Raw genomic sequence first — 20,892 nt, 5'->3', positions numbered from 1 at the left:
GGTACTCACGACAATGCAATCCAACATCTCCTCGTCGCCGTCAGGGACTGGAAAGGCCCGGGTAGCTGCGCGCTAGGAAGTGCGCGGAGTGGCTCGCTGGCGCAACTTGCGGGTGGGGCGCTCCGGAGTGTGTTTGCTCGAAGTGAGTGGCTCCTCTGATAACATCCTCATTCCTAGGTTTCGTGCGGTAGGCGGAGTCAACTCGGTGGCCATGATAACTAGGTGAGGCGCTCGCTGAGAGCAGATTGAAGTTCAAAAAGCCACAGTTTTAGTCTAGAAAGCGGGCAGGCTTTCAGATCTACTAAGGGGCTTCATTCACCAGTTCCGCAACATCAGGAAGATACCTTTAGTGCGAGTCACGGTACCAGGTCATAAGTTTGTGCACACGGACATATCACTACTTCCGCTCCACTCTTGCTCGCTTGATGCCACTGCGAGGAGTACTTCCGCTGGCATATGGACTTGATCAAAGGGTAATCTAGTTCCGACTACAAACTTCATCGAGTATGGCGGTGCTCTAAGCTTTTGTCAATCATTGAAGCATTACAGCGGTGGTGGAAAGGGTCTAAGCAAATTCATATCACAGCACTACCAGTCGATTTCTCAGGCTTTCGTTTTTATATTGACTTGTGCTTGAGTCTAGCCTACGGAACTCAGTGGATCACTTCACACTAGCGTGAAGACTACGAAGTGATGCTCCATTAACGCACATAGCATATAGTACGAACTTACATGTTAACTCACAGCCGAATAGACCCACCAAGCGATTCTACACGGTACTACCCACATGGAGAAATACAAAGCTTCCGAAACATTACTTCTTTTCGCCTGCGCTGCATCCAGATCTAGTCTTCATTCCAGCTTGGCTGCTAGTTGAGGGGCCCACCGCACCCCTGAGCCTTACAATCGGAACCAGCAAGTCTCTCATGAGAGGGTCGATGTTAAGCCCACCGTTTTTCTGTTCCGCCAAATAGTTGTACTGATCCGCACGCATCTTCATCAGATTATGTCTCGACAGGCGGTCCTGAGACCGCTCTTCAGCGCGTTCCGCAGCAACAGCCGCGTCGCGGGCGTTCTCAAGATCGCCAATCAGGGACATTAGTTCAGCGTGAAGAGTCGGGCTCAGTCCCTCGAGATATTCTTGAAGCGCCATCTCCGCCGCCTCCAACCGCTGTTCCGCTTGGTCCCTGACTTCTTTGTCGCGTGCGAGGTTCTCCTGCAACATCGTAGCGTCTGATGCTCCTTTGTTGGAAGCATGGATAGCGCGCTGCAGCTTCTGAATGTCCTCATTATTCAACATTCCGTCCTCATCGGAGAAAGACAGAAGCATCCGCTCCCGCAATTCGTCTAATGTCTGCACAAAGATTTCAGTGATTGCGAGAGGGCGCGACTGGAGATCTCGAATCTCCTTCCCAAGCTCTTTGATCTTGTCTTCGGCTGCTTTCAGTTGTTTAGCATGCTCTGGTTTGCTAGTCTTTTTGATTTTTAGGTCGTTGATTTCAGTTTGCCGTTGATGCAGGTCTTTGACCAAAGTTGCAAGGGACTCGTGAAGACCGGCCTGGCTCGCTTTCAAGCGTTCATTTTCGAGCTTGAGGAAACTAACTTGCGCCATCAGATTATCCTCCCTGCTAGGGAAAGCTGGGTGTCTTGCTGGGAAAGTTCCGTCATAAGGATCGTCGTCGCCTTCATCGCTGTCGAGGTCTTCTTGCGTAAGTTGTCGTGGTATAGGCTCTTTACGACGCCAGGAAGCAAATCGAGCCTTTGGTAGGGGTACAACTTTTTCGAGAATCAAGCCTTCTTCCGAGGGAGAACTTTGAGGCGGCGCAGAGCTCAGGCTACTTGATGAAGGCATTTGCGGGGACACGGAATGGATTGGAGATTGCATCGCAGTGGCATCTGGTGCAGCAGGTTCCTGACCAATGATACTACTTTCTGTGTCGGGGGTCTTTGCTCCGTAGTCCTGCATAATCTTAGGTGCAAAGGGGGCGACGTTGTCAAGTTGCTTATGTAGTCTCGGCAGGTCTTCCTCGTTTGTTTGTTGCGACGATAACCAAGATTGAGGGACACGCCTGACGTTTCGAGTGCTTTCGGGTGGTGGGCTCACTCCATCCCTCTTCCGCTTTTGTACGGGCTTTACAGGAGCCGATTGCTGAGCTACCTGCGAGTGTGGTGGTGTAGTAAGGTCGATGCACCTAGATTTGTCCGTAAACTCGCGAGAATTTTTCAAGTTGATGTTGGTTTGTGCCTGGACCTGAATTTGCGTTGGCGAAGACTCTGGAGTAGGATTCTGAACTGCTTGGTGACTGGTTGAGTTCGACAGATGTGGATCGAAATCATCGCCTTCGTGATGGCCTGTAGCCTTTTGCTTACCCGCATCCTCTCCAACAGCTGGAGGCTCTTCAGTGGCAGGTGTCGGAAACTCCGGGTGTTCTGATCGCTCGATGGCTGCTCCATACTCCGCCAGCAACGCAGCTCTACCTGGTGCCTTCGAGCGGCCCTGCTTCTCAAGTCGAAGCTCTTTGATCAAAGCGGATGCATCTTGTGCCTCAAATATTCTCGAGCCCTCGCCGCAGTATTCCTCCCCATCTTCTTCAGTCTCTTGAACGCGAATATCCACAGCGCGCCTCATGCGCGCGTGCGCATACGAATAGTCCTTCTCTCCAATAACCTGGGCAATGATCTGGACGCGTTGCAGCAGATCAATGGGTGGCCAGTGCGAAAGGTTGATCTGGTGGGGATTGTAGTCTTCGCGCGGAGAGATGTCGACGGGGATCAAATGATCCGGCAGCGGCGTCCATATTTTCTTGATGGTGGAGATCAAGTGCTCCATTGATTTTGAGGACGAAGAGCGCGACTGTGCAGGTAGAGCGGTGGTGGGGTGCGGTCGGTGGTGGGCATGAAGTGGGGAGGCTGGTCACGTTGTTGGTGACTGGAGGACGCGTCGATGCAGTTCACGCTGATATAGTTCGAGTGGAGCGTCTTTGGGGATGCCTCAAAGCTTTTTCCCGGCAATTTAGTGTGCTTGATCAAAAGGAATACGTTGAGATGTAAGTGAGCCCTAAAAAAGAATGGTGAGTGCAAAAGCATTCACTCACTCCGTGATTCGAACCGGGATCTTCAGGAGGCAAAAAGAAATCGGTCACTGTGCGATACGGTTTGGAATAGCGTGAGCTCTAACACACTGCGCAATTGCTTGCGTTGTTGAGTGTGCTATGTCATCGCCCGGCATCAAGCATGGATTCCCACTGAAATACGCCTAAAATATTATGAAATATATACACTTAGAACAGTCGCGTACTTTACTTAAGGCACATGCCACCCTAACAAACTTGTGCTCGTTGCATCACATGTGCCCGCCAGATCACACTCAAACCCTCACCTCTCGAGCTCACACAGCGATGCGAAAAGACAGCTCGGCCGGCCGCCTCAGACGGCGAAACTTGTAGATGTGAATGGACCTGCGGCAATGAAAGCCTAATTGTGCGTCCACGAGCTTCACTGCGCATTCCGGCGGTGATTCCCATATGGACGGGGGCGCTCACGTGATAGAATCCGGGCGTGATTGAGCGACCATTTCGACGACCGTTTGAATGAGAAATGAGCGACCGATACAAGTAGAAGCAGGGGCCGGTTATTTCAGAAGCTTCTCGCGAAACAGATATTTCAAAGAAGAATGGAGTGAATTTCAGGAAACTAAAGCTTACTATAAGCCGTGCGCCTTCTGTCGTGTTCCTCGAAAATCCTGTACGTATCATGTCCGCGGCGAGTACCTAACGCGAGCGTAATTCGCGTGATAATAGCTGAGGGTCATCCGAGCCCAAAATTGCGTCTGGGAAGATGGAGGGGTGGGGATTGGTAGTGAGGCATATTGAAGCCGAAGAGGGTTCCCTAGATGCCAATTTGCGACTCCAAAGGCGCCAAGCTCTACAACTCAGCAAACTCGACTACGGCTACTTTTTTGACTTCACGAGAATGAAAGGTAGGACCGTAGTCTACAACAAAGCCACTTTTACTAGTTCTTGCTTGGGGATACCCTCTCCGTTCGTGGGCGATGTTGGGGCGTGAAGATAGGGTTTTGGGCCAGACTTGGAACAGGAAGGCGCCATCCGGGGCCTCTTTGTGCCGAGCCAACCATGAACTCCGCTCCGTAACCCCTTTTCTCTGCAACCTTTACATCGCGAAAGAATGAAAGCATCAAGCTCACGTTTATAAGAGGCAGGGAGTATTCTGGTTTTAAACCCTCGTGATCAAGCAATCCGCTACGGGAGCCAACTTTAGAGATGGCATCTATCCATCAAAAATAGTTGTGGTTATTATTTCATCGCCGCGAGCGTCTCAACATCTTTGTATCTCTCTCAAGTCTCTATAATGACGCTAGTTATATCGAAGCAACACACTTCGACGATGGAATAGAGGCTGCCGCTATCAGCGCTCTCCGCGACCGGCGGGCTCGGCCGTGCTCGTAGCATGCACACCATTCACCCAAAGTCATGCCAAGGGAGGGCATGAAGGTGTCGTCGGTGAAGTCAGACATTGTGAGATTTCTGCTAAGAGGTTGAGCTTTAGCTTCTAGGAAGACTCGTGGAAGCAGTACTTACGTTTGACTGGGAAAGGTATGTGGTGCGGTGATGCAGTTTCCAAGTCCTGGCATCGGTGATCCTCCAAATGAATACCCCAAGCAAAACGGAGAATACTATCTCCCCTCCCGGAGGCCTTTTCCTCTCCTGTTAGGTCATAAGTTTGGGCATACGGGTTCATCAGTGCTCAGGCTCCATTTTGCTCGCTCGATATCACTGTGTGGTGTGGAGTAGCCTAGCTAGCAAGTAGTCAGAGAGTCAAGAGGAAGGCCAGTATCCATTCCATGAAACTTTGCATTATCTTCGGCATTCAATACGCCCATGGGGCCACCCCAGGCAGCGGTAACCAAGAGCTAGCCAACTTCACTTGGCCTCCTAAACCGTCTCCCACTCACCATCATCCTCATCCTCATCCTCAGATCCGTGGTCGATCTTCATTCGCTTGAATGCCCTCACCGCCCCCTCAGCTTCATCGACCATACCCTCGCTTTCCCCCATTTCTGCCTCATCTTCTAGTTTATCCTCCCTTGTATGGGCCCCAAATTCCATCTTTAGGCGCGCAATTTCCCGTTTATATTACTCAATCTCCCGCTCCTGCTCCTTCTTCTGCAAATGGAGCGCCGCAAATTCCTGCTTATGCTGAGTGAGGTTACCCTTGGCCAGGCGTTTTTGTTCCGCGGCCTCGAATTTGAGTGCAGCAATCTGTGTTTTGGAAGCCTCGATACATGTGCGGGCCGCGTCTGGAAGCCCGTAGTATGAGTGAACGGATGTAGCATAAACATATAGATTCCTAGGATAGATCGATCTATGTATACCGCTAGGTGGCCTCGCGGCTTCACCAGTCCTCCAAAACACTGACCTTTAATCTGATTCGAATGCTACGAGGGACCATAGACAGTGGCAAGAGCGTGCATACAGATCTCTAGCGAGGCCTTTCCCAAGAAAGGTCGCACGTACCTAGAACATCTGTCAAATTCCGAGGTATCGCTTTGAGCACAGCCTCTGAAGCTAATTCGAGCCCGCTGCGTGGTGCGCACCTCTTTGCTTAGGAATTAGAATTCCATACTAAAAAACTCCGAGTGTGATATACAGGTCTCGATCTAGTGCGAATTTACCGGTCCGTACGCTTCACAGCCTTGTGCGTGGCCTTTGTCGACGCGCTTCAAGAACTTGAGCATTGCCGCATCGTTAGATCTCGCACCTCGCACCAGACGATTGCGTCGCTCCAGAGCGGTGTCCATGGCGGAGGCAAGGCCACGATGTGGTGGTATTTGGCGTTTGAGCTTTCTACCGCAAGCCCGGGGCAGGGCAGTCACTGTCGATTGAGGCCGAGACCCAAGACCGTGTCTATAATTTGGCGCTGGAACGCGCAGTGGACACCAACACGCTCACCTCTGCTGGAGTTGCCTCGCGAGCTGCGGGACAAGGTTCTGGGGTATGTACTGCCTTTGGGACTGCATGTAGATGCATGGATGTCGGGCGAGGCAGGCAAAGACCTTGCATCAAAGGCTGTTATCTCTCTGAAGCAAACAAACCAACAGCTCAAGAAGGAGGCTAGGGAAATCTCAATGTTCCAGACAGAGGTCGTAGTAGGAAGCTTGACCAACCTGGGAGCCTTCATTAGGGCCATACCAAAACCGATGAGATTCAAGTTCTGGCGCGCCATCCGCCTCGACCTGAGCGCAGACAAATACATCCAGCTGTTCGGGAGCTCCGTTTCGGCGTCAACGGAGATGGGGAGCTCCGTGAGGTCTAATGCCGCTTCCATGGAAGCCTTCTGGATCGCCGCCAATCGATTTTCTCCCGCTTCCACGCCTCGCGCGCCGCCTTATCGCCAAGCTCGACTGCAAGCACACACGTTAGCTACGAGCTGGCCTGAAAATCGAGCACTTGGTAAGAAGGCTATGCACACTCCTTACCACCACTTGGGATGCACCAGTACCCTTTTAGAAATCAGGGTAGGATGTCAAGTTAACCGCAGCAAAATCCAGGCAACCTCTTGACTGTCCAGCTTCCTGGCAGCGGGGCTACCTTTGACGGTGGTATGTAGCGTCCAAGGCGACGCCTAAGTGGTGGCATATTCGTGTGCCTAGGCTTTGCGGCCCCATAATGTAGGCCTTTCGTGATGTCCTGGAAGGAGCATACGTACTCTCGCCATACTTCTTCTGTTTTTCTTCGATGTTGGGTTTACCGAACCATGCCTCGTCCTCGCGATCTTTCTCCCAGCGGCGCTTTTTCCGGTTTAGATTTCGCTTGGCGGTGCGAGAGAGTGGCTGTTGAGGGGGCGCGGGGAGGGATGAGCCAGGAGCGCTCCGGGAGGCGGTGGTCTAGGGGAGGTTAGCAGAGGTGTCGCGTACATTCTTGATCGTTCAATAGCACTGTCAGGAGTGGCTCGGACAGCATGTAGCCGAGCGGTCAAATGGATGTCTGATATCCAATGCCTCATTCCAGCAAATTGGTATATAGGTTGTACTTACAATATCTTGCATCTCAAAGTCTAGATGTGAATGGTTCATTACAGCTGCTGTATGGAGGCGCAGTGAACGGAGGGCGGACGGACGAGTTCAAGGTCAACGAAAAGTGTTCGGAAGGGAGGTAAGATTATCCGCATTGGTGATGATAATGGATTGCACGGAAATGCCAGCCTTTAAAGATAGGCAGCTGAATCGTATTCAATCCCATATGAGTAGGACACAGAGCGTCCCACTAGTCAAATACGACTATATGTGCCTACTATCGCGAAAAATCAATCAAGCGCTGTGATCATATCGAGTCGAGATCCATCATCGACCAACATGATCCGCAGTGTTACCTGCACAAATGCTCCCCGGTCTCGACGGTTGTTGAAGTTGAGATCTCGCGCTGCCGTTTCCGGAACTGCACGTCGTCGTCCGATTCGGACTCAACTATGATTTCGACCTCCTTTGCGGCTACGACTTCTTCTACCCGTGCGCCAATGGCGCCACCGGGGTGGTTTCGCCGGAATACGTCCCGCGCTCGCTCTCTGTGTACTGCGTCCGCTGCCGTAATAGCGAGCATATCGCCAATCGCAATAGCGACGGTTGTGGAGGTTGTTGGCGCGCACACGCCAAACGAGACTTCCTCAGGCTCGTGGATCGGCGCGGGGAGGAGGATGGAATCCGGGCGGGATGCCAGAAGGGGGCAGTCTTCAATCGATGTATGCGCGGTGAGGGCGAGGAGGGGTATATTCTTTGGTAGATGCGGGAGGAGCGAGAGCAGTTCGGGAGTCCGACCGGAGAAAGTTATAAAAAGAAGGGCATCATTCTGATTCATTAGCAGAGTTCTCGGGGTAGGGTTTGCGAGTATACACACCTCCCTCACATCACCCAAATCCCCATGCATCGCCTCCCCGGCGTGCAAGAAGCTCGCGCCCAGCCCAAGACTTTTCATGGTCGCAACCGTCTTGCGCCCCACCAGCCCGCTCTTGCCAACGCCGCACACTATCAGTCGCCCGCCTGCGGCATGCACGCGTGTAATGCAGTCGACGGCGCGCAGAAGGCCGTCCCGCGCAGAAGGGAGGGTCTGGTACAGGCGCGTAGCGTGGGAGAGAGCGGTCGCGGCTGTGGAGAGGACGCCGACAGCGCGGGCGAGCGAGCGGGTACTATCGTTGTCGCTACCAGAGTCGTCCAGCGACAGAGGAGGGGTGAGGGGGAGAGAAGTGCTCCGTTTGCGCTTGAGGGTGCAACTTCCTGCCGGGGAGCTAGATCTCGTGGTGGGGGCCATGGTGGGTGGTGTTGGGAGCGCGGTCATGGCGCCTTGAGAGATTTTGAGCCTCAAAGGAGCCTCTGTTTGTCCTTGTACGTACAAAGTGGGATACGTATATGGGTCCGGGAATCGACGGAGGAGGCCTAGGGCGTATGGCGCGATCGAGCCGAGGGACGGAGGGGCTGGAGAGCTCGCAGCTCAGAGTATGGTGTTGAGGAAGCTGAGACGGAGGAGCGGACGGCCCTGTATGTGAGACCTTGGAGGGCAGGGCGGCTTAATAATGTTTGGGCCGCCATGGTATGGTGGTGAATTGGTGGTTGGCATATGGAGCCGTCTGCATGGAGTGGTCCCCGTCGGCCGTTTGACCCTGGCCTCGATAAAGAAATCCTTGGATCTCGCCATGGCGCTAGGCCGAGTGCAGAGGGTGCGCGGGACATGACTTTGCGGGCTCATTGTACTCGAATCGCGGTCCAATTGTTTCCCCACGATGTGAGAGCGCGTCATACATAGGCAGCATGGAGAAGCTGGGCGTGGGAGCCTGCCTCGTCGCGCACCTGCAGACCGCTATGCGTATAGATTTACGCTAGTCCAATTTCAGATGCATTAGGGTTCCATGACGCCTTGTTTCTCGAGGCTAAACATTTTTCTAATCATTACATAACTGGCATACTATAACGTATCTCCCTACCTACAGGCTCTTCCTACGTCCGTGACCCAGCGCTAGAATCAAGCCACAAAATTACCGTATAAGGTAACATTTCCGGACGCCTCTAGGAGGGAATAGCAGTCTCATAGCCAATCAGTATTCCGGCTACTTTAGCATTAGCCCAGAAAAGGAGGTTGACCATGGTCGACTCAGCTTCCGCGCTGGGTCGTCGGACGTAATGAGAGCCTGTATACCTTCGTCGGTATCTCTTCAAGCCCGTGAGACCGAAGTCGGCTCCTTCCGGGTCCCTTTTCGTCCTAGCCTTCTCTCCCGAATACTTCCCGCTGTCAACCACCTACCTGCAACTCCAATCATCTCCCTTGCGTCGCTGACCGCCTTCTACCTTTTTAGCTCTCAAGGTGAAAACCGAGACCTAGTATAAGCTCTCGAGGATGCGACATTTTATCTCTTGAGTTTGCTGGAAGATAGAGGCCCCTGATTTGAGCTATGTAAGATTTGCATATCCAAGAGTTGGCACCGTATCAGAATTTTCCGAGGATGCTAGAGGGCTTCAGACGGTATTAGTCCGCGTAGGATGTCTTCGATGGGATTTAATGGGACCGAACACTGTTCAGCTGCAAATACTTTTGCGTTTTCGAGTAAGTAGTTTCACAAGGTACAGTACAAGGCCACAAACCTGGCACACGGATGGATATACTATTGCTCCGGTTCCGCTCCTGTACTCTCGACACCACTGTAGGGAGTGCCCTAGCCAGCATATCTCTACTCAGCCAAAAAGGTGTTGTAATATCCACTGCGCTGATCTTTACATCGTATTGGGAATTTCCAAAGCCTGACATCCCCGTCTCCCCTTAGCGCTTCCCGCCATCAACACCCAACAGGTCCACCTTTGTCCCCTGCATCGCTCGCATCCCGTCGTCCTTTGGGTCTATCACCTTCATTCCCATCACCTTCTCGTACAGCCCCTGTGCCCCGTGATTGCCTCCTCCTGTCAGCAACAAACACCTCCTCAACTCTGGTATTCTTTCAATTGACTCCTTTATACACTGCACCAACCATGTCCCTAGCCCCTTCCCTTGGTGTGCTGGATCCACGTAGACGTCGGTGATATATGCGAGGGTCACGTGATCGGTGATCAAACGGGCATATCCGATCTGCGCATTTTGCGCGTAAAGCCCAAAATTGAAAGAGTGATCAAGCATAGTCTGAAGAGCTGAGGGTGAAATGGACTTGGCCCAGTGCATGAGGTCGGTGTCAAATGCGGTTTGGATGAAGGAGTGGGATAGGGCGGAGGGCGAAGTTGAGATGAGGTAGGATGTCCCCGCGATGGTGCGGTGCCATTCCTTATGGGTGGCCATGGTTGAAGATTTGAATGGAATTGAGAGGAGATTCGGGAGAGCGAGGTGACCCGGGGTTTATAGGGTGGATGTTGACTCACAGGGCGTGGTCAAGATACGATTGCCTCCCTAGGCGCTTCATAGATACTAAGTCCCCCATCAGCGCAGACGTGGGGGCTACGTATACCACACACCGAGCGGATATAGGATAATACCAATTAACCATCAGAGAAATCCACTACTCTCGTCATCCATATTACTCGGATTGGCAAGAGACGACGCTTCCGAGTCCTGCAGCACACCCTACGCTAGCGCGGCTACTTCGTACTAAATCGTGCCCCACCATCGACCTTCAGGGTCTTCGATCAACTCAATTTTGACATCATGGCATTACATTTCCTGCATGCTCTTATATTACTCAAGATATTCAGCTTAAAGGCCCCAGCGGCTCCCCTTAGACGATGTGCAAGCCGACGCAGGAACAGCTGGACTTTCTAGACCGAGCCGGCCACAAGCCACCACAGGGGCTGCCGATATTGGTGCCATGCGCAGCCGCCGGGTCCAGCCACCGCCATGCTTCACCCCCATTGGCTTGTAACAGCCTCGAAGCCTGCTTCATGGCTTGGGTTCCTGCAAGGCTGAGAAACGGGCTTTCCCCCTCCCAAATCGAGCGACTTCTAGCACCTAAAGGGCCACCGGGGCGTACGGTTGCGAGCCAAAAGGCTTGAAGCTCGCCTATAGTAACCAATTATGATCTGGCAATCTATTTTATGCTGTCCGCTGCCAGGCGTCTGTTTACGCAATACTTCAGCCTCAGGGTCACTGGCGCTATTTGAGCCAGAGATTCCCCGCGATCCCCTCTTTTCGACACACTACACGACGGTTCGAGTGCACTTTCGGATGTTTGTCGACGCTGAACCTAGAAAGATTTGACTTTATTGTATGGTTTTTTTCCAGCCTGGTATCTAGGACAGATAAGTTTCCTGCCGAGACTGAGGAGGCAAGGCTGAGATCTCCGTCTCGAAATAAACAGCCTGAGAGGTACGCGAAAGTATATCTCTTCCAAGCTTGAGGTCGCTAACAATGCCATTGAAGAACGTTCGCATCCTCCGTCCGGCAAGGAGCCATAATCATGGCCTGGCGGCTCAACCTGTTGTCGTCGAGGTCATGCCTAAACATCATCTCGATATCCGTCATGGGATCCGTCCTCTTCCTCAATGCGAAACCAGCCTCAGCACTCGCTCTCCCAGGAAGCATAGGGGACCAGTTCAATCAAATGTTACCCAACAAGAACGCCACAGGTGGACCGCTCGGCGAAATTCAATGCTATGCACTCCCATACGGCGCCATTGGCATCATCTCACATCTCCTGACGTACTGGACCATCGCGTGGATAGGCTACGGCCGAGTGCCTTTGTGGCCAAAGCATCACATCAGCAGCAGTAAATTCGACATGGCCCTCGCCGCCGTCAGTATGGCAACTTGCATCCCGATCGCCACCGTCTCCATCCACCGATGTCGCCTGAGCTGGCATTTCATCCTCATCGGTGTCTGGAAACTCGTAACATCCGTCGTCGTTGGCGCCATGGGCATACACCGCGCGATTTTAGCACGAGAGAAGAAGCCTGCAACCTCTCTTGCTGGCACACCACTCACGCAGCCATCGCCCTATCTATCCCCCAATCCGAGCATGTACAAACAACCCAACCATACGACAACAAGCTTCTTCTCCTTAAATCCGGAAACCCCAAAGTCGAAGCCGAAGCATAATACAGCGCCACTCTGGTGGTTGACTCTCTACCTACTTGGAACGTTGACTGGTATGGTGGGCCTCATAGCTCTCATCATAACCTCCTTCCGGCATAACCAGAACGTACGCAGCCTGACCTACGGCTTCAGCATCGCAGTGATTGTCCTATCCATGGCGACCGGTGCTTACTGGTACAAGATACACTGGGAAGCGAACAGGGGCGGGTACACAGGTCTCGTAGGCGCGTACAAAGACACCTTCGGCAGTTTCTTCCTCGCATTCATCGGCGCATTTGGGTTCTTCTCAGCGCTGTATAGCGACCTGGTGCTCGGCGCGATCGCGGAAAACTGGGGTGGATTCCCAAGCGAGGACAACAGTGCGCTGTATTGGACGTGGTTTGTGGCGAAGAGGATATGTATGTTCTCGCATTGATGCAGGTGTCTTAGAATTTCAGGAGTTTTTGAATGCACAGCGAAATTCTCGAGGCCTGGACACCGCTGCTTGCCACTGCTTGGGGTGCCCCTACACGCTTTCGTTTTATCAAACGCAATGTCAAGATTATCGCTGTAGGAATCGGGCTGCCTTTTGAATGACTGACAACCTGCTAATTAGGCCACCCCATGCAGTAGTGTCCCGCGAACAGGATTGGAGCTTGAGCAGGAGGGATCGAAGAGAACTTCGCCCAAAAGGCCCCCTGTGAACTACGGAAGACGTACTGGTATAACAAAGCTATAGGCACAGTCCTTCACCGCCTGGGGTGCCCCGTACATGCTTTCATGTTCTCGACCGCCATGCAAAAGTACTGCAATAGGATTTGGGCCGCCTTTTGCCCGCCCGGCTACCAGCTAACTAGGCCACCCCTCGCAGTGGTATCCAGCTTCCAAAAGTCAGTGAGCTGCACCACCATGACCGGCTATGGGTGTTCACAAAGCCGGTGATGATGCCGGCGGTCGAGAGGCTCTTCCAGACGCTTTGTGATGGCGATGCCGGTATTACTGTGGTACCAACTTTGGTAGAAGTTGCGCCTAGGGAATGTTCAGAATGCGGGATCGGTGGTGCAGGTGAAGATGTTCACAGACTCAGAGTTCATAGGCCAATGGCAAAGGTTTGTTTGCACTATTTTGATCCCATCATCATCTCAAGTGTCTTTGAATTGGTTCTAGCAGTGTATGAGGTCCCTCAATAGACTTCTGAGCCCTTAGAGACGTGGTCACAGTCTTGTCGAAACCTGGACTCTATCCGGATCACGTGACATGGCCATCTCAAGTCTTGAGACTCTATCCATGTCTCTTCTTATACTCCACCCACATCAGATCCACCTTCACCCGAATACCTTCGTTCGTCTCTGCTTTCTGCTTTTCGGCCGCCAGTTCTTTCGCCAGCCGATCCCGAGCAGTGCGTACCTGGTCAGTGTAGCATGCCATCTGCGCCCGAGCGGCCTCTGACTTTGCAGCGGCCTTCTCTGTGTCTCTGAGGCGCATCTCGAGTTCGGCGATACGGTTGTTTTGCTCATAGATGACGCCATGCAGCTGCTGCTCGCCGGGTGAGAGGAAGTCGATTGGAGCGGCATCTGAAGGTTGAGCGTTAGGGAAGATAAGGAAAATGTGATAGAGGGCCAGGCTAACCTTGCCCTTCAATGGGAAGCTTCGTGGCAAAGGCACGAGAGGGAGTCGGGAGATCGAAGTTGAACTCAGGACCGGATGGGGCCGCCCTTGGACTGGAAATGGAATCCGCTCGCATGTCGTCGGTGTCCTCATCAACGGCTGTGGGCCGAGCTGGGATCGGCAGGTCGGACTTCTTCTGTTGCTCGTCGTAGGTGATCGGGGTCATGCGGTCGAAACGACGAGGAGTCGGGATATCGCTACCGCGAGGTCGGGCTGGTGCTGGTGTCGTCGAGCCAAAGGTCTTCTCCCGTGCGTAGGCCTTCACATCTTCCATAGGGTACTTGTTCGCGCGGTCGAGAAGGCGAGTGAGCTCGGCAGTGCCGGCCGGAGTGGCGAAGGGAGGTGATGCTGGCGCCGTTATGCTGGACTTCTTCTCTCTCTCGCCATAGAAGCTCAGACGCTCGGGCCGACTGAACTTTTCCTTGCGGACAAGACGGCGAAGACGATGTTCATCGCCGCTCAGAGCTGGGACTGAGTGGGGCTGTCTCAAGCCGCTGCCGAAGTCCTTCTGACGCTCATCCGGGGGATTCATTGCTAACTTCTCCATACGTTGGAGGCGACGAGCATACTCTTCGTCGCCAGTTGGGGTTGGGACTGGAGCTAGGGCTAGAGATGGGGCGCGCTGATCAGTCATGGACTCTCCAGCGCGACCGTAGGTGCGCTGTCCGTTGCCACTGTCAGATAGGAATTGGTGAAGAGTTGGCATTTCCACGCGGGCACGATTTCGAGGACGCTCCTCGTCGGCGCGAGAGGTTGGAGAGGGAAGGCGTTTATACTATACTACGTCAGAAGCGGAATGCAGTGGAGGACAGAAGAGTGGACATTATGAAAAAAAGGAGGGAGGGACATACAGTGCCTGTCATCTTGGCAGTCTTCTCCATGTCTGTCGAGGTTGTTGATGTTGGGTGCAAGATTCGCGTTAACGGGCGCGAGATATGTAGTGTGGCAGGTTAACAGGAATAAATGAATACATTCATCGGAAAGGAGAATCAAAAGTCCGATAAACCGTGCCACTAGGCTACAAGACGCCTGTACCTACATTACCAAGACCTAAGTTTGGGCACTCCTTGCAACTGTTTGAGGTACCCCGATAGGCTTTTCTGCCTCTACATACAATTTTAAGGCCAACATAGTAAGGATTAGACTACCTTGTGACGAAGCTATTACATTTTCGCTGGGGTACTCCTTACGGAGGTGTCAATTGAGCAAGAGTGGAGCCAAAACTGTGATATATGCGTGTGCACAAGCTTACGACTTAGTCCTGTACGTCTATTAGGCCGTGAAACCATCAATTCCAATCCGGTGAATATCTCTACCTTCACTACGGATGCCGCATCCCGACAATCACTTTTCCGCAACCTTCACCAAACATAATAGCACGCTAGTGACGTGAAGGTTAGTGCCGTAAGTTGGTATAAAGCTTCCCGCATTGCCTTTATTTTTTTTTTCTCCAGCACCATCACACAGCGTCTGGACGAGCCTCCAGATCGCCACCATGCAGACCCGCTCCGTAAGTCATTCGTACTATTCCTGTTATTCCTCTACTAGCTTTATCACGTCGTCCACGTAATGCTAACATTTATGTAGAAAACTCGCGCCGACGCCGGCCGCCGTCCGCGCCGCCGCCACCTCCCAAAGCCCTCCGCCGCCGCCCTCATCTCCGCTCCGGCGCCCTCCCGCCGCCGCCGCAAGGCCAAGAAGGGGAAGAAGGGGAAGAAGAAGCAGGAAGAGGACGAGGAGGAGATGCGGGAGTCCCCCCCGCTTGCCGTCCGTAAATGTACCCTTTGTATACTGTCTGCCCAATAAGGCCTTTCGAGACTCTTTGATATCTGTGTAGTGAATCTGCACAGTATCTAAGGTTTACGGATAGGCTTTTCCAGAACAGATTGCGTAGTAGAACAGTGTACTAATGTAAGTTTATAGGCGACGACGACGACGAAGACGACGAAGACATGGAGATGGACGAGGCGGTGGTGGAGACGGTGGAGACGGGGCTGGAGTTAGAGTCGCTCCAGTGTAAGTCCTAATCCTCCCCTGTTTCACTACTGCTTTTATACTTGCTCCCCGCTGTCTGAGGTACCCTGGCGCATCAGTAAAGATCTAGATGCGATGTACCGTCCGAGATGGTGTGAATTGGCGTAGACGATGGCAAGCTGTCGGATTCACGCCTGTTCATGCTGTTGAAGACTTTACATCTCACTTGAGTTTCCGATGACACTCTGGAGCACCTCAGACAGTGGCGAGCAAGTGTACACAGACAGGGTGTGTGCTGATGCGTAATTGTGTATAGTGGAGATGAAGAAATTGCGCCAAGACTCAAATAAGCTTAGTAAACAGTATGGCAAGCTGGAGAAGAAGCTCGAGAAAATCGAGGAGGCGAAGAGTAGGGCTGATGCCACTCTGGTAGTGATGTCGGTAGGCTTCAAATCGCTCTATAAGGACAATGAGGCACTCCAAGAGCAGATTCGGGAGCTGCGGGAGAAGGAGGAGAGGCGGAGTAGGCGGGAGAGGAAGAGGGTGGAAGAGGATCCCTCGGAAGACGAAGAATAGGCATAGCAAATGAATTAATTGAGACCCCTTGCAACTGTTTGAGGTACCCCGATAGGCTTTTATCTCTCTAGATGCGATGTCAAGGCCAACGTAGTGAATATTAGACTACCTGTTGACGAAGCTATTGCCTTTTGGCTGGGGTACTCCTTACGGTGGTGTCAATCGAGCAAGAGTGGAGCTGAAACTGTGATATATGCGTGTGCCCAAGCTTATAACTTAGTCCTGTACGTCTATTTGGCCGTAAAGTTCATTTGTCGTCAAACAACCCTACCCCACTTACCTGACCTAAGAAGATACCTTTGCCATCGCCCTTCAGCAGCGCGTTGATATCCACCCCGCCACTGGTCAGATACTTCTCGCTCACACCCACGTTGACCCTCCGGCTCAAAAGATCCTTCAATTCGGCCCTTAATGCGCCCATTTCATCCTTGCCCATACCCCTTGCTTCTCGCTCGCGCCTCTTGCGGCCTGCTCCTCTATTCATCCTTCCAGCAGAGCCTTGGGCATCGAGTTCCTCGGAATCATAGTCAACGCCGAGATCTTCAGCGGCTTGGCGGAGGAAGTCATCAGCGCTTGATTTTTTTTCTTTAGCGGCTTGGACATCGGTGATTTTCTTGGAGAGATCTGCGCGTGGTTTGATGCGGGCTACCAGACGGCGGTCGATATCTAGGGTGCGAATAAAGTGGTTTCCTTTCTTTTTATTGAAATCCTTCTTCTTGGTGACCTTCTTTTCTGTCGCTTTGTCGTCCTCGTCTCCGTCGGAACTGTCACCGGAGTCCTCGCTGTCGTGTTGCTCAGACGCGAACGTCGACCTCTGATGTACATTCGCGATCAAACGTCTCACGCCTGCTACCTCATCGGGCGCACAGAGGAGGATGCTGCTTCCACTAGCATCTCCACGTGCCGTACGCCCCGCACGATGTATGTACGTGTTTGCAGCTCGCGGTAGATGGTAATGTAGCACCAAAGCCACAGCTGGGATATCGAGCCCTCTCGCTGCAACATCCGTCGCCACAAGAATTGCGCCTTCTTGGGACTTGAATTTCTCGATAGATCTCATCCGCGCTTTCTGCGCCATTTGGCTATGCAGCGGCAGCGCCGGAAGGCCCAGGTTCTGCAAGAATGGTGCTAGGCGGCGGACAGCGGATATTGAGTTCGTGAAGAGAAGCGTCCGAACGTTCGGGTGATGGAGCAGGAGTGCGTAGGCGTAAAGATCCTTTTCTAGCGCACCACATTCGACGAGACCTTCACGAATCTTGTGAGCGAGTTGGGAAGACGGATCGGCGTCGATGAATTTGGGTTTCCCAGATGGGGAGGCATGGAAGCGGAGGCGGGTGAGAAGGTATTCCATAGACTGTTGGGGGGTGGCGAGGTTTGAGGTGGAGGACTTGCGGGCTCGACCCGAGAGTTTTTGTTGCAAATCTTTGTTGAAGGTTGCGGAGAAGACGAGAGTTTGGCGGGGAGGAGTTACGGCAGCTGTGGGAGCTGGACTTGAGGTTTCGGACTCGGCGTCGGAAACGGCTTCATCATCTTGGCGTTCGAGGACGTTGAGTATCTCTTCGACTTCTTTGAAGTTGCCTTGAGAGAGAAGACGATCGGCTTCATCAATGACTAAGAATCGAGTCTGCTTGAATAGTTTGACGAGACCGTGTCCTTCTCTCATAGCTTGCCACAATCGCCCAGGCGTACCAATCACAACGTCTGCATGGGCTAGCAGACGCTGTTGCTTCTGCTCTGAGAGACCTCCTGTCAACGTTGCGATTAATGGACCGTCAAAATTCCCTCCTTCGAAAAGCGCATTGAGATGGTCGGTGATTTGGTGAGCCAATTCTCGAGTTGGTGATAGAATCAAGGCAAGCGGTGGCTTCTGCTCAGAGGTCTTCGTGTCGTTTGCAGTCTTCTTTGGTCGTGCAAGATAGCTCTCAAGAATTGGGATTCCAAATGCTAGAGTCTTTCCAGACCCCGTTGACGCTTTCCCAATCACATCGTTGCCAGCCAGAATTTCCGGTATCGCGGAGGATTGAATTGGCGTAGGGTTGGCGAATCCGAGCTTTGAAAGCGATGACAAGGTCTGGGGTAGAAGTTCTAGTTCTTCCCACGCAGATACGTCCATCTCCTCTTCGTCTTCGTGCAGGGCTTCGAGCGCCTCAAAACCCGTGATATCACTTTTCAGAGAAGGAGCCGATGTCTTTGAGTCCTTTGCTTTCTTCTTGGTATCCTTTCTATCGAATTTCTTGGTATCTTTCTGCTCCTTCTTCTTCGCATCATTTTGACCTTTCTTGGCGTCTTTCTTCTCCTTTAGGATTGACTTCTTCGTTGGAGCTTCGACTAGCTTCACCGACTCGGCATCGTCGTCTCCAAAACCAGACCACTCTGTATCGTCTGCGCCATCATCCCCAGTATCGTTCTCATCGCCTGCTTCCGCTCCGTTGGCTTTCGCTCTGCCATTCTCCGCTCCGCTCTTGATTATCTTCTCATCCAACGCCTCAAAATACATCCTCCCATTGTCCTGCCTCACAACTTTCACATCGTCAATCTCTTCTAGCCCAAAAAAGCCCTCAAAATCGTCCATCCGGTCAGGCATCTCCACTTCCGTCCATTGTAGCTCGTCGAGGCGCACTTTCTGCCCTTGTTTCGCGTCTTTGGGTGTTTGGGAGGTAGAGGCGGTGGGGTTCTCGACCTTTTGGCGCTTTCGTGCTTTCATCGCGGCGATTTTGGGCGGAAGCCCTCGTTTCTTGTCTGGTTGCGCCATCGCATAGGGTTCGTGTGGGTGCTGCTGGGGATAGACGTCGTGGTGAAGAAAATGTTGGAGTTGCGATGTCGCGAAAAACTTCTGCTCGGCTCGGCTTGCCGTTGTCGGACTTGGTTTCATCCCAACCTCACCTCTTCACCACAACCCATTGATGCCCACCTCAACACCATGATACTTAGGCCTCACATCCACCTAAAGAATGGGGAAATCATCCAAGGACAAGCGTGATGCCTACTACCGTCTAGCGAAAGAACAAGGATGGCGAGCCCGCAGCGCCTTCAAGCTGCTCCAGATCGACGAAGAATTCAATCTGTTCGAGGATGTCACTCGAGTGGTCGATCTCTGCGCCGCACCTGGAAGTTGGAGTCAAGTTTTGTCGAGAATCCTCATCAAAGGGGAGAAATTTGGGCGTGCTGGATGGGAAGAGAAGAAAGAGCAGGATCGGCGATACGTCTACGGAGATGATTCCATCAAAGTAAAAGAGGGCATCGGAGCTCCATTGAAGCCAGATACGAAAGAGCAGCTGAACCCGAAAAAAGACGTCAAGATTGTGGCGATAGACCTACAACCCATGAGTCCCCTCGAAGGCATCACGACGCTACGAGCAGACATCACCCATCCCTCAACCATCCCCCTTCTCCTCCAAGCACTTGACCCCGAAAGCTTCGATCCTGTGGCGACATCTGTCTCCCACCCGGTTGACCTCGTGATCTCCGATGGTGCTCCAGATGTCACAGGTCTCCACGATCTCGACATATACGTCCAAGGCCAGCTAATCTGGGCCGCGCTGAACCTCGCCCTCTGTGTTCTCAAGCCAGGCGGGAAATTCGTTGCGAAGATTTTCAGAGGCAAAGACGTCGATCTTCTATATGCACAGCTCAAACTCGTATTCAAACGGGTTCGCGTCGCAAAACCTCGGAGCAGTCGCGCAAGCAGCATCGAAGCCTTCGTCGTATGCGAGGGATTTTGTCCACCGAAGGGATTTAAAGCTAGCCTAGACAACCCACTTGGGGCGGGTTCAAAGCTACCGCCAAATCCAGAGACGTCTGGGGAACGCACGAAACCCTATCGAAGAGTTCGAGAGGATGGCATCACGGAGCTGGAACTGGGCTCAGAAGATGAGGAACCCGAGGACGATATTAGATGGATCGCACCCTTTCTTTCGTGCGGAGATCTATCGGCGTATGATGCGGATGCCTCTTATCATCTACCAAAAGACAGGACGAGTCTGGATCCCGTCCAACCGCCCACCGCACCACCGTACAAGCGGGCGCTAGAAATGAGAAAAGCAGCGGGGGGAGCTTACGGTAAGACGAAGGGGGTGTTCCCTGAGAGTTTGTGAATACACAACTTGGCGCACTTTCGTTAGGTAGGGCCTGGGAGACCGAAGCGTTTATTTTTCGCTTCTCAGTGTCACATCCCGCTTGCATCTTCGAAAGTCCATGGGGGTTCCCGAAGAAGTGGCAAGCGCACGTGCTCAGAGTTAAGGCAAAATGCACTATGCATCAGAGAATTCATGCAATACACCTTGAACCGTGTATCTCGGACTCCACTCATGCCCTGCAACACTACTGTAAGAGGTGGTTTGGTTGGCAAGTAGACGCTGGGTCAAAATGTGGACTATTGTCTACTATGATATACTTCGCATCGCCTTTAGAATAATTAAAGCGTGTAGGGGAATCCCAAGCAGTGGCAAACTGGTGTGCACAGACATCTGACATGGCGTCGTTTTAGGATGGCGTCAAATGAGATGTGATCTGGGTTTAAACTTAGGGAGGTGAAGTTGATGTGTCAAAAATCAGCCATGGATCTCACCAATACTAGAGTTTGGGTAAGAGCTTAAATCCATTCATCCTATGTTCTACCATC

The 20,892-nt window shown here is 52.5% G+C and overlaps 9 protein-coding genes across 9 annotated transcripts; 4 read left to right on the top strand and 5 right to left on the bottom strand.

Annotated features, from left to right (window-relative positions):
* Positions 1–814: 814 nt before the first annotated feature.
* BDZ99DRAFT_527229 (uncharacterized protein) lies at positions 815–2,830 on the bottom strand (the record flags this gene model as incomplete). Its single annotated transcript, XM_033726225.1, has 1 exon — positions 815–2,830. One exon carries the CDS (start codon positions 2,828–2,830, stop codon positions 815–817), a length of 2,016 nt encoding a protein of 671 aa, XP_033569760.1.
* Positions 2,831–4,952: 2,122 nt separating this feature from the next.
* BDZ99DRAFT_527228 (uncharacterized protein) lies at positions 4,953–5,818 on the bottom strand (the record flags this gene model as incomplete). Its single annotated transcript, XM_033726224.1, has 4 exons — positions 4,953–5,103; positions 5,158–5,317; positions 5,535–5,616; positions 5,693–5,818. The coding sequence occupies 4 exons, from the start codon at positions 5,816–5,818 to the stop codon at positions 4,953–4,955; spliced, it is 519 nt and encodes a 172-aa protein (XP_033569759.1).
* BDZ99DRAFT_468750 (uncharacterized protein) lies at positions 5,414–6,635 on the top strand. Its single transcript, XM_033721335.1, has 3 exons — positions 5,414–5,534; positions 5,615–6,421; positions 6,497–6,635. The coding sequence occupies exons 2-3, from the start codon at positions 5,837–5,839 to the stop codon at positions 6,578–6,580; spliced, it is 669 nt and encodes a 222-aa protein (XP_033569758.1). The 5' UTR covers positions 5,414–5,534; positions 5,615–5,836; the 3' UTR covers positions 6,581–6,635.
* A 750-nt stretch (positions 6,636–7,385) lies between these two features.
* Positions 7,386–8,321, bottom strand: BDZ99DRAFT_400980 (SIS domain-containing protein; the record flags this gene model as incomplete). Its single annotated transcript, XM_033716199.1, has 2 exons — positions 7,386–7,862; positions 7,911–8,321. The coding sequence occupies 2 exons, from the start codon at positions 8,319–8,321 to the stop codon at positions 7,386–7,388; spliced, it is 888 nt and encodes a 295-aa protein (XP_033569757.1).
* A 1,293-nt stretch (positions 8,322–9,614) lies between these two features.
* On the bottom strand, positions 9,615–10,552 carry BDZ99DRAFT_468748 (uncharacterized protein). Its single transcript, XM_033721334.1, has one exon. It carries the CDS (start codon positions 10,326–10,328, stop codon positions 9,822–9,824), a length of 507 nt encoding a protein of 168 aa, XP_033569756.1. The 5' UTR covers positions 10,329–10,552; the 3' UTR covers positions 9,615–9,821.
* A 1,229-nt stretch (positions 10,553–11,781) lies between these two features.
* Positions 11,782–12,489, top strand: BDZ99DRAFT_492032 (uncharacterized protein; the record flags this gene model as incomplete). The annotated part of the gene is made up of 1 exon (XM_033723141.1): positions 11,782–12,489. The coding sequence occupies one exon, from the start codon at positions 11,782–11,784 to the stop codon at positions 12,487–12,489; it is 708 nt and encodes a 235-aa protein (XP_033569755.1).
* Positions 12,490–15,216: 2,727 nt separating this feature from the next.
* On the top strand, positions 15,217–16,271 carry BDZ99DRAFT_482641 (uncharacterized protein; the record flags this gene model as incomplete). Its single annotated transcript, XM_033722504.1, has 4 exons — positions 15,217–15,231; positions 15,309–15,498; positions 15,645–15,737; positions 16,012–16,271. The coding sequence occupies 4 exons, from the start codon at positions 15,217–15,219 to the stop codon at positions 16,269–16,271; spliced, it is 558 nt and encodes a 185-aa protein (XP_033569754.1).
* A 24-nt stretch (positions 16,272–16,295) lies between these two features.
* Positions 16,296–18,400, bottom strand: BDZ99DRAFT_468745 (DEAD-domain-containing protein). Its single transcript, XM_033721333.1, has one exon. It carries the CDS (start codon positions 18,382–18,384, stop codon positions 16,519–16,521), a length of 1,866 nt encoding a protein of 621 aa, XP_033569753.1. The 5' UTR covers positions 18,385–18,400; the 3' UTR covers positions 16,296–16,518.
* A 779-nt stretch (positions 18,401–19,179) lies between these two features.
* On the top strand, positions 19,180–20,764 carry BDZ99DRAFT_199807 (FtsJ-domain-containing protein). Its single transcript, XM_033713234.1, has one exon. The coding sequence runs from the start codon at positions 19,223–19,225 to the stop codon at positions 20,363–20,365; it is 1,143 nt and encodes a 380-aa protein (XP_033569752.1). The 5' UTR covers positions 19,180–19,222; the 3' UTR covers positions 20,366–20,764.
* The last annotated feature ends 128 nt before the right edge of the window (positions 20,765–20,892 follow it).

Source organism: Mytilinidion resinicola, assembly GCF_010093595.1.
Source record: "Mytilinidion resinicola strain CBS 304.34 unplaced genomic scaffold BDZ99scaffold_30, whole genome shotgun sequence".
Taxonomy (NCBI): domain Eukaryota; kingdom Fungi; phylum Ascomycota; class Dothideomycetes; order Mytilinidiales; family Mytilinidiaceae; genus Mytilinidion; species Mytilinidion resinicola.
This window is presented reverse-complemented; position numbering and strand designations above follow the sequence as displayed.